Here is a 12223-nt window from a genome sequence, read left to right on the forward strand (position 1 = left end):
TAATATATTCAAACAAAATTAATATAATACATTATCATAATTAATACCACTAACAATATATAAGGTTATGCACGCATGGGGGCATGACTTATGTATGCACACATGTGTTTTACAGATGCATACACGCGTTTTGGAGGGCATTTCCGAAAAGAAAATATTTTAACATCTGGCATATACTTTTATAATATTATAAGATTTCCAATAGAGGAGCATTTAGGCCTTATAAAGAATATTTAAAACACCGTTTATGAACTTTTAACAATGGGTTAACTTGTATTGAAGACTTGAAGTGCAATACTAATGGTTAAGAGGTTCCAAAACGACTCCCAATTCTGGGCCCAATGTGGCAAATGCCCGGCCCATCGTAGACATTTCCAGTGCCGGATCCGAATCCGCGACCAATTTAGTTTATCGAATCGCTCTCTTCTCCCCCCCCCCCCCCCCACCTCAGTTAGCCTCCTTCTCACGAGCGAGAGAGATGGAGAAGAAGAATCAGCAGCGGCGGCGACGAAGACGAAGGAGGAGGTGGAGGCTGAGATAACGAAGGCGATGCTCTCTCGCGCCTCCCCGATTTCAAGCAGCAAGCCGAGTACGCGAGCCCAAATTGTCTCAATAATTTTTTATTTCGAATTACCAACTCGTTTCAGAATTTTTTTAAAAAAAAATACGATTCCCTCCCTCTTTATTTGGTCCTAATCGCTCTACTTGCCTCTAAAGTTGAAGTCGGTTTTCGATTTTACTGGAATTTGATGTGTGTTCTTAGTTTTTTAATATGAGGCGGGGTCTAGGGTTTATGGGTTTTTTTTTTTTTTGTAATTTTCTGGAAAGTTGCCATCTTGCTTGGAAAATGCGGGATAACGTCCAATTAGAAGATAATTTACGTTAAATTGTGCTAGAAAAGCACTTCTATAAGCAAGTAAACAGCAATCTCGTCGCCTGTTTTTTGGTCTGAAATCGAGGTGAGAACTTGTATAAGAGGAGTATCTGTCTTTATGCAATTGTAAAGCAACAATCCAACAATTTAAATACCCACGCGACCCCTTGATTATTGACAGGTACAAATGCTTCAGTGCTAGAAAATAATATGATGCAAACGGTAATTCTTGGGGAATTCTTAGAAAATGTGCAGGGCACGCGATATACCCTCTAGGGCCTTTACACATACTATGCTTGGAGTCCCTTCGATTCTTTGGAGCCTGTCAAGAGAGTGCATTCTGCGTCTTAATGTGTCTTCTGAAACTTGAATAATTTGGAAATGTAACAGTTTATCAACGTGAAGAATTAGACATTACTTTACTACTGTTTTGTTACTAGGATTAAAGGAACCATGGGGCTCATGTGATTGTTTTAACAGAGGCAAGAATCCCTTTTTTTCTAAGGTTTTCTGGATCTGCTCCAACTGAGAAAATTTTAGGCTCCGCTCCTTTCTATTCTGATGGTTTACCTGTTAGATATCTCACGCGTGCTTGTGTGCATTTGTTGGATCACTAATTTGGTAACTGGAGAGATCCCACTTTTGTGTTTAGCTATTAAAATAAGTTAATATCAACCTTAAATTTGTGCATGTGCTTTCTTCTAAAATTTTCTTTACGTTCGTCTCAGTGAAATAATTTGGCTTCTTGACAGACCTTATGCTTATGATACCTGTTAAATACGGGCTGTTATTGATGTAAAGTTTAATGTGTCTGCACTTTTCATACAAATGGCTTGTAATGAAGTACAGTACTTGTATGGTAGACTTGACCAGCACTTTATGTCCATATGTTAACTAACCTACATTGTTAGTTAATAGAACTATATCTGCTTACCTGACCTGAAAACCTAATGGACCTTGTATTTAGCCAATTAGGAGTCTATCCTAACATAACTACTGTGATTTAGTTCAAATATATTGATTCCCATCTCTTATATGCTCAAGTGAGGATATGAATTTAATCAAGTTTCTTGAGTATAAGTCTTAGAGATGTAAATTTTATCTACGGATCTTTGTTTACCTTTACCTAGATTAAGACTCCAAATACATGACTAGATAGTTTATCCGTGCGGGTAGATACAAGAAATAGCATGATAAACAGACTTTGTATATTGCTTATGTCTTCTTTTTGTTGCAGTAACTTGACTCTTGAAGGTGTTCGAAGGGCATTAGAAAAAGACCTAGGGATGGAGAAATTATCTTTGGATGCTCATAAGAAGTTTATAAAGCAATGTTTGGAAAAGGTAATTGAAAACTACATTATTTAAGAAATTGAAGCTAGTGGGCATACTAAATTACTGTTTCATAGACCTTTTAGGCTTGTAATACTTATGCTCTTTTTTGTGGGTATTTGTTGTTTGCTACCTTTATGTGGAAATCACCTCATTATGTTTTGATGAGTTCAAGGTGTTCCCCTTATAAGCCTCTAGTCGCTCAACATATTCTAAATCCAAAACAGCTATTTTACCCTTGTATTAGTAGTACTAATTTGTGTCTGCATAATACATCGAATCATTTCTATTGAAGCATCTATTTTAAAGAAGAAAATGGATATATCACATATGCATATACACATATTAGACTATTAGTTTAGTATTATAGGGGTACAAGAAGAGGAGGCAAGGACATAACATATCATGAATGAGAGTTACATGACAGTGTATGGCGAACCCTGATTGACTAATATGAAGCTATAATTCCTTAATAAGAATGATTAGATGAGCAGGAATCAGAATGTGGATACCACACAGTGGAATAAGGTTTCATGGTTATAGAATATAGTTATGGTTGAAATAACCTATAATATATGTTTCTTGGGTACTAGGGATAGAAGCGTTCTGCTGAGATATACCATTTCAGATTTTAGTTGGTAAGAGGAAGCAGAAGGATATTAAAGGCAGCCCATCTCTCATTGCTTGTGAATACACACTCAAGCAAGAAGACTTTAATCCTTAATTTAAGTTGTTAAGGCCTAGTTTGGGAATGCCAATTTTTTTAAAGTGGAATACCGAGGCAGATTGTTTCTACACAGCTCAATTTGAACACAACTACAACTCTTATTTTAAGCTATTTTCTTTCAAAGCAGCCTTTTGGAGTTGCAACGACATCTAGACAGATATGTATGCTGAAATTTGGATGTAGCTGGAAACTTGGACAATATGTGACTCCAACTACTATTCATGCTCACTCGAAATGGGGAAATCAAGTGTGGTTTATTAGAGATTTAGGTTTCCTCTCAACAACTAGCTTTTAGGGGTGAATTTGTCTACGTCTCTAACATGATACCAAAGTTTCTCTCATCAGGTGCAATTGATGAAGAGAATGTAGAGGATTTAATTCTCCCATTGTTCTGCTTATCAAGCACATGCATTTTATCTTGCAACTTTTGGTTCCCTTTCTCATTTTGTGGGCTTTTATGTTTTTATTTTTCATTTTTGTATTCTGGTGTTGCACTATGCTCTCTCCCTTCTTTCTATATGCTTTTTGCTACCTCCTTATCCATAATCTATTTGCAAGTTCATTCATTATACTATTTTGAAATCAGTACTTTTATGACGCTGATGCTAAGAATGCATCCGAGACTGAGGAGAAAATTGCAGAAGAACCTGCTCAGCCAGTGAGAGAAGAAGTATTGCAGCCAGAAGATCTAAGGAATAGAATTGCTGATCTAAACGAAAGTTTACGAGGGTCTCCTGCTTTAGATGAACATGCACATGCTGATAATGAAACTGGAAAAAGTCATGATAGTTCTGATCATGGTACCGAAATCAGTGAAGACATGATCAAGAAGGCAATTGAAAAAAGAGTTCCTTACCTGAGATCTAATCTTGAGTATGTGCCACTTTACACTTCTTATTAGATTCGCTTAAACCTTTACTGACATTAGTTTAGAAGAAAACTGAATGATTTAGTTAACTGCAATGCCTGCATTATTGTTGGTAGATTGAAATGCAATAAGTGAGAATGATAATTTCAGTCTGCAGCATATGACTCTTTACTTACCTTGAAAATTCAGGATTACACTGGGAAAACTTCGTCGCCTATTAGAAGAAGACCTTAAACTTGAGAAGAATAGCTTGGATGCTTTTAAAAAATTCATCAGCGATGAACTGGATGCTGTAAGTTCTATGATAAATATGTTATTTGACCTACTATGCTGTTCCTACCCATCTGGTTTCATTAGTAGTTGTAATATAGATTGAGATTTGAACAATTTGTTAATGTCTTAGGTCTTGCAATCGGATGAAGTTATTCAAGCTACAAATGGTGCTAAGAAAGAATCTAAAAAGACCTCCAGCAGAAGAGTCACAGGAACAACAGGCAAAGGCAATAAGAAATCGAGGAAGGATTCAGACTCCTCAGATTCTGATGATGTTTTTAGTGACAATGAAGAAGAGGAGGAGATCAAAAAACCTAAAAAGAGGCCTGCACAAAAACTGAAAGCAGACGCAAAAGGTTCAAAGAGACAGAAAATATCAGCACAAAAGAGCAAAGCATCAAGCGCTGGGAAGAAAAAACCAGTGGATAAAGACTTAGAGAAAAGTGATGAAAGTGATGGTGGCAAGTCTGAAGATGATCGCTCTCAGTCATCAGGCGAAGAGGAGGAAGTTAAGGTTAAGTTTTCCTATACTCTTATTCAAGGATTTCTGGTAATAGATGGCTTATTATATTATATCTTAAATACAGAAGAAAAATGAAAAGCCAGCTCAAATATATGGGAAACGAGTGGAACACCTAAAGTCAATAATCAAATCATGTGGAATTGGGTAGCTATTTTTTCTTCCTAAGCAAGCTACTTAGATTTTTGCAACAAATAAATACTAAATACTGATGATACTGTTTTATGCTTCTTTGAACCAGTATCCCCCCATCAATTTATAAGAGGGTCAAACAAGCTCCCGAAAGCAAACGAGAAGCACAGCTGATAAAGGAGCTGGAAGAAATTCTTGAAAAGGAAGGTTTATCAACAGATCCTTCTGAGAAAGGTAGATATGTCATATATGTAGGTCTTAACATTAATTTAGATGTACAAACATTTTGAGAAATTCATAAATTTGTCAACTTGGTCATTTTAACAAAAAGCAAATGGATTAGAATTCACTTATGTATGTTTTGTATCTAGGAGCATGTTTGGAAACTTGGTCAAAAGTGGACAATAAGCGATATTTTTGGATTATAATTCACTTTTGCATGTTTTGTAACCCAAATTTAGTGGACTATTTCGGATTATAATCCATGGAAAAAAAGCTAGGACTCCTAGGTTATTTTTTTTGGTGGATTATGATCCACATGTTTGAGTAAAAGACAACAATGCCAATCACTAAGCAAATGGATTAGAGACCACCCTCTTTACCAAACACCTAGAACTTTAATCCACTTGCGTTATAATCTACAAATTGATTATAACCCTAGTGGATTACAATCTAGATTCGCCAAACATGCCCTAACTGTTCTAATTTCTCGGTATGCATCAAGTGGCCACAAAATTTACTGCCGATAGTATAAAGTTTCTTGATTTAAGAAGTCATGAAGTGATCACAAATTACATGCTTAAGAAATGGACAAACTTGTGTCATGCATGGACCATGGTACATGGTGCAAGGATAAGCGCTGTTAAAACATGAAAATTTGAGCTTAAGTCTGGATAATTTGATATAAATGATGTGATTTTTAATCTATAGTCTCCATCATATACATGTACATCCCCTGTTATTAAAATCGATGCTTACTGGCCATGATATTAGAGAGTCCAAGTTTTTATATCATCGAAGAAAGATATAAGCTGAAGCTTAATGCTTCTCATAATGATTCTATGCAAGTCAGGAACCTAAATCATATTGCTATTTCTTATTGTCATGCATGAGTGTAAATTGGCTTCAAAACAATTACAAGAGTAGCTGACATGCTTGTAATTTTCTATTTGTTTTGAATTTCATACTCTTATTTCATTATTGTTGGGTATCTACTAATTCCTTTACAGTGTCACTGATTGTTAGCCCTTGCGTCATATTTTCTGAAAGTAGACAAATCACTGAATTTTGGTGAACTTGATTATGCCAGTACTGTATTATGACCCTGCAATTCATGTGGTGTGTGATTTTGAATGGAAGTCAGTTTCTTGCCTTTTCATGGCTTTTCTCATGAAATCTTTTTCCATTTTTTTCTATCTTCAGAAATAAAAGCAGTTAAGAAGAGAAAAGAAAGAGCAAAGGAACTTGAGGGCATTGACATGAGTAATATTGTCTCAAGTTCTCGTCGAAGAAACACATCCAGCTATATTCCCATTCCAAAGCCTAAAATAGAAGTTGAGAGCGACGAAGATGAAGGCGGCGAAGAAGAGGAGGAAGATGAAGACAATGAAGAGGATAGTGATGAGGGTAACAATGACGAAGACTCGAGTGAAGCATCTGATGGAGGTAAGCCAGTTATAAAAAAATCAATGCTATCTTCTTTCATTGATTTCATTAGTCCGTTTCTAAAGGGAAGGAGAATAAAAAAGAAAAGAAAAGAAAGAAGGTAAAAAAAAAAGGAAAAATAGAAGTAACTTGTCTTTGCTTGAGTAGTGAGCTAAGTTTTTCTTCTTTGTGAAATTTGCTTGGAGGCTATGATTTTTGCTGTCTTCAGAAGAATTTTTATAGTTAGATTATTGATATGTAAGGCTATTTATAACAGAATAATGTTGAGTCTTTCCCTTTTTTGCATTCCTCTATTCTCATCATTCACACCTTTCATATTTTTGTATTTTACTTAATTGTAAATATTTGACAAATATTCACAAACTATTTTCCATCAATTTTACCATGGGTCAGCCCTGAAAATTATGATGAAAAATTGAAATTTTAATTGTCATTTGGTCAAAAAAATAAAAATTGACAAAAATCGTAGGTTATAACCAGTGATTTAAAAAGCGCACAGAGGCGTGCGCCTGGACGCAATGGTGTAGCGCCCTGCACTGCTGTGGGGCGCTACACGTGCGTCGGGTTAATTTGACGGTGTCAACAAGCGGTTATTGGGTACTTACCCGACTTCGACTTGAACCCGAAAGCAAAAAAGAGGCATCTGGCTAGGGTTTCGACGCTTCATCACTCCTCCGACCCATTCTCCAACTCGAAAGCAAAAAAGAACTCAGCTCCTCAGGCGCGCGAAGACGACGGACGACGACGACAGGTGATGACGATAGGCGAAGACGACGGGCGAAGACGAGCTCAGACCGCGACGACGAGCACATGTTCTCTTTCTCTTTTTTCCAGTTTACTTTTTTTTCCGATTCCTTTTCATTTTCTTTTTTTAAGTTCTCCTCCTTTTTCCGTTTCTTCTTCTCCTTTTTTCCGATTCACTTTACATCCGATTCCTTTCAGTTTTCTTTTTGTTTCCCGATTTTTTCTTCTTCTTTTTTTTACTGTACGTATTTTAACACATTGTTACTGTTTTCAGTGTTAAATTGTTGTTGTGTTGCTCTGTTCTCAATTGTTTTCCGATTTCCTTACAGTTTTTCTTTTTTTCTTTTCCTTTTTTCTTTTTGTTTTCCCGATTTCCTTTTAGTTGTTGTGTTGCTCTGTTATTTATTTTCTTTTTTTACTGCTTTGGTAGCTCTGAATCACTTATGTGATTTTATTATTAATAGACTTAGGCTCTATCTGTTGGATGATTGAAATTTGATGTCTGGAGCTGGGTGTAGTGCGAAAATAAAATTTCTTGTCACTTTTTCGTATCCTCTTTCATTCTGACAAGATACTTCACATCTATTACAAGGTTTTTCAAATAAAATACTTAACAAAAAATAGCATCTACTACAAGGTTTTCTTTTGACACTATAAAACAAATTGATTCTTGCTATTTGAGCTAGATGTAGTGCGACTGCTAGTAGTTGAAACTTGAAACTTGATTTGCCATTTGTTACTTGTAAAGAAGAAAAATAAAATTTAGCAATATAGTTGTTAGTGATGTAATATAATAGTATGAAAGTTTGATTAATTTGCATCACTGTTATAAATAGCGGTAAATAGCCCCGCAATAGCGGTGCTAATAGCGTTAGCGGTCCCTTTCCGCGACGCTATCACCCGCTACGCTATCGCGCAATAGCGGTGGCATATTACGGAATGTCTGTTCGTAAAAACGGTCAATAGTGTGTCATAACGGTAAATAGTAAACGATTGCATTCGGAATTTGTTTTTTGACTGCTATTTAAAAGCGGTTTGAGGCTTATTTTTTAAAAATTAAAATCAAACATTGACCATTGCATTCCACCATCTCCTGTGATTTTCAGCATACTCCCGCCACCTCTCATAGGCTCTGGCACCTAGCTTGATACTTCCTCTCATCTCCTTCATCGTGAGCTCCTCTTAGGGCAGTTCTGTCACCACTAAGCTTTTCTTCTCGAAGACAATAACTTTTTAACTCTTTCAGTCATCTTCGGTATTACGTGATGGTTACATGTCTATTTCATGTTTAGGATCTCTTTAAATCATCCAATATGTACTTTTAGATTTCTTGAATTTTTTTTTAATTTTTTTAGTAGTTATATATATCTAAATTAGACCGCTATTTAACTTTGCGTTTTTTACCGCTATTTTTCCGTAATAGCCCGAAATAGCCTTAGCGGACGCTATCCACTATCGATAACCTTGATTTGCATGATTAAATAAAAATTTTTGCGTGAAATTTTAATTTTTTTATTGAGTGTGCCTCGCTTCACTCGGGCGCGCGCATCGCATTGCGCCTTGCGCATTTGCGCGTAAACTGACATTGCGCCCCGCATTGCGCCTCGCGCATTGAAAACACTAGTTATAACATATGAAATTTGCTAATTTTGAAGTACGTATAACTAATTGTCATTGGGTCAGAGTAGATGAAAATGAAATAACTGCGCATTATAGCCCATGAAAAGTGCGAATTTTGAAGTATGCCAAATAATTACCTTTAGATTGAATCAACATAAAATGGTAGAAGTCGTATGTAGTTCATAGAAATCGTGAATTTTGGAGAAAGAACTTTATGGCTTTTGGAGCGAAACAAATAAAAATTGACAAAATAATGGATTATAAACCACGAAAATTTGTGAATTTTAAAATACGCCAATAAATTGGCATTAGGTTGAAACAGTTAGAAATCGGAAAAAATGATGACTTATAGCTCATGAAATTTGAAAATTTTAAAGACAACAAAACTTAATTGCTATGGGTTTGAAGCAGATGAAAATTGACAAATATTGTAAATTGTAGCCTATGAAAATCCCGAAACAAACAAAAGTAGACAAATTGTAAGGTCCTGTTTTTGCTTATGTATACCATGTGTAGGATCATGACTCTTAAGAATAGAGCGTGTTCTTATAAAAATTTGTGGAAGTTTTACACTTAAACACTAGAGAGTGAGTTTGCAAAGTAGATTATAAATTGCAAAGAAAAAATGGCAATCTCAGAAAGTGTACATCACATACACAAGCATGTATACTGGTTCCACCTTCCCGGTGTATATCCGGTCCCCAAGCAAATCCCGCTTGAGAGTTTCCACTATGATTTTGAAGCCTTACAAAATTAAAAGCAAACCTGATCAATTTGTAAGATCATGCAAATTACAACCCAATTGACAAGACCATGCCAATCGTCAAACTGATCTCTAGACCAAGAGATCAACCCTCTCAAACCTGAGGGAACATTCCTTGAAACAATGTACAATTCCAATCCTATAAGCCTTGATATAGATGTGAACGTGTAACGGTGGCTTATCAATCTTTTTAACTCTCTGAATATTGTCTAAATAAGCTCTAAGAATGATAGGAACAAAGGCAAATATTAGAAACTCTCTTTTATGAAAAAACAGATCGAAAAACTGAAAGTTTAGAGAGTTAATTTGCACAATATGTGAATCTTACAAGTGTAAAACTCGGTGCTTGTTTTCTGATGTTTAAACCTATTTATAGCCTCTGAAATGACATAATTTTAAACCCAATTAACGTCCACAAAACGGCTATAAACAATCACTTATTTAAAACCTGAAATCTGAAAAAACTGCATCTGTAGTCGACTACAAGTCGACTACACTAAGTCTAAACAGACTCTGTGAAGTCAGAAAATTGCTTAGTAGTCGATTACAATGCATAGTAGTCGACTACACTGTAAACTCAAAGATTTTGGAATTTTTTTTTAGTATTTTGGTTGTAATTTTCTCATCCGATATCGGAATGAGATGATTTAAGATTTGTTGGAAAGCTCTTGAAGAGACCTACAATTTTGGTCTTTTGAGTTTTTTTAGATTCGAACTTCTAAGGGGTATAAATAAAATGTTTTAAGACTCACTCAATATCTATAAACTCTAATAGCTAACATAGGGGATTTCTATTGTTAACCAACACACTAAGCATGTGTTAGTGTGTTCTAACACTATGTGTGTGCATGTGTGTGAGTGATCAAGGCTTGTACAAATTTCTAAGCAAAGAAAATATAAAATTATATTTTGACAATAAAGTATATCTTCTTCTTTGCTTCATTTTGCCTTGAACTCATCTATGTCTTGAGTATCTCTTTGAATATAATTGTTGATATAGCTCTGATACTGCAAAACAAATGTTAGCACATAATACACACAACATATAATATTTGTTATCATCAAAATAAACTAATCTTGGGGTCAAGATTCCTAACATTCTCCCCCTTTTTGTGATGACAAATATATGTTATTAAGATATAAAAATTTTAATCCCCCTGTATAAAATCATTAAATAAAATTTTTTACTCCCCCTGCATCAAAGCATTAGTAAAAAATTTAAAATTTTCTATATAACTCCCCCTTTGTCATTAGCAAAAAGAAATAAACATAATTCTAGTTAAAGTTTTCTTTTCCCGGGTACCTTAATAAAAATATTAAGCACTTTGGTACCCTTTTATATTATATCATTAGGATTTGCCCTTAGGAATCCAAATCCACTTGGAATTTGGTTTCCATTTATTATATTTATATTATATCATTATCATTAGGTAAAAACAAAAGGAATTGCGCAAAAATCACAAGTTACAGCCTAATAAAAATTTATGAATTTTGAAATATGCATACGATTACTAATATATTCTTGGTTACTGATATCTTTTTGCACCCCTAGGTTTAGGCCAATAACAATTGCGAATTTTGAGCTAAGAAAATTTAATTTCCCTTGGGTAGAAACAAACGGACATGAACCATAATTGTGGATTATAATCCTACAAATCACGAATTTGAAATCATGCACAATAAATTTCCATTGGGTTGAAGCAGAAGAAACTGGATAAAAATTGTGGGTACCCATCAAAACTATATGAAATTTTAAAGTACGCCTAATTAATTAATTGTCATTGGATCAAAACTGACAGACATGGACACAATTTATGGTTACAGGCCATGAAAACCACTGAGTTTTAAAGGAGGAAAGCTTAGTTGTCGTTGGGTTGAAATAGATGGAAATGGAAAAACTCGTGGCTTATCGTAAATTTTAGACTACACATAATTAGTTTCCTTTGGGTTGAATGGGACCCAAATGGACAAACATCGTTTATTTTTATGTATATTTTTAACATTGTAATGTATCGTTGAGTATTCTATCTGGTTTAATGAAGTGACATGTAACTTTTGTCTCAGGGAATGGAATGTTCTGTTCCACCAGTTATGGCCAAATTCCACTACAACACAAATTCCTCTTTAGGGTCAGCTTGACAAGTGCATGGAGCTCTATTCATAGGCTTCTAAGTTATCTTATTATTACTCTCAGATATACTTCTATTTTGTATTACTTTTTGCGACTGGGATATGTATCGTGGCCGATATGTTCGATAGAAAAACATGAAACCCGCTGATTTCTTTTTCCTTTTTTTGAATTTGAGGATTATTGCTTAGTTACTAATAATTTGGGTACACACTCAATGTGCAGATGACGCTGAAGAAGAAAGTGATTGAAGTTCATTGTTCTTGGCTTATTCTTCCATGGCTATATAGTTGAAGCTGAAGATGAAAACTTGCACACTGATAATTTAGCAGAATTCGTAGCATGTGTAGTTTTTTTTTTTAATTATTATTATCTGTAGGCGAGTGAGCGTTATTGTTTATTATCTCACTGGATATCTTCACGTTTCTCGCATATCTTATGCATTGTAGCACTAAATAATATTTGTTGTTTTGCGTTAATGTACAATTTGATTTCTGATCACCAGAGCTATAGGTTGGGATAGAATTTACATTCTTCAATGTGTTAAATGTTTTCTTAGTAGAATATTATATATAGAT

The 12223-nt window shown here is 34.9% G+C and overlaps 1 protein-coding gene across 1 annotated transcript; it reads left to right on the forward strand.

Moving 5' to 3' along the window:
* LOC109847951 (eukaryotic translation initiation factor 5B-like) lies at positions 301-11821 on the forward strand. Its single transcript, XM_020417180.1, is given in 10 exon segments — positions 301-552; positions 555-589; positions 2112-2217; positions 3519-3805; positions 3990-4092; positions 4204-4587; positions 4661-4740; positions 4835-4959; positions 6148-6390; positions 11582-11821. Coding segments are annotated over 10 exon segments (1830 nt in total). The 3' UTR covers positions 11797-11821.

This window comes from Asparagus officinalis, chromosome 7 (assembly GCF_001876935.1).
Source record: "Asparagus officinalis chromosome 7, Aspof.V1, whole genome shotgun sequence".
Classification (NCBI taxonomy): domain Eukaryota; kingdom Viridiplantae; phylum Streptophyta; class Magnoliopsida; order Asparagales; family Asparagaceae; genus Asparagus; species Asparagus officinalis.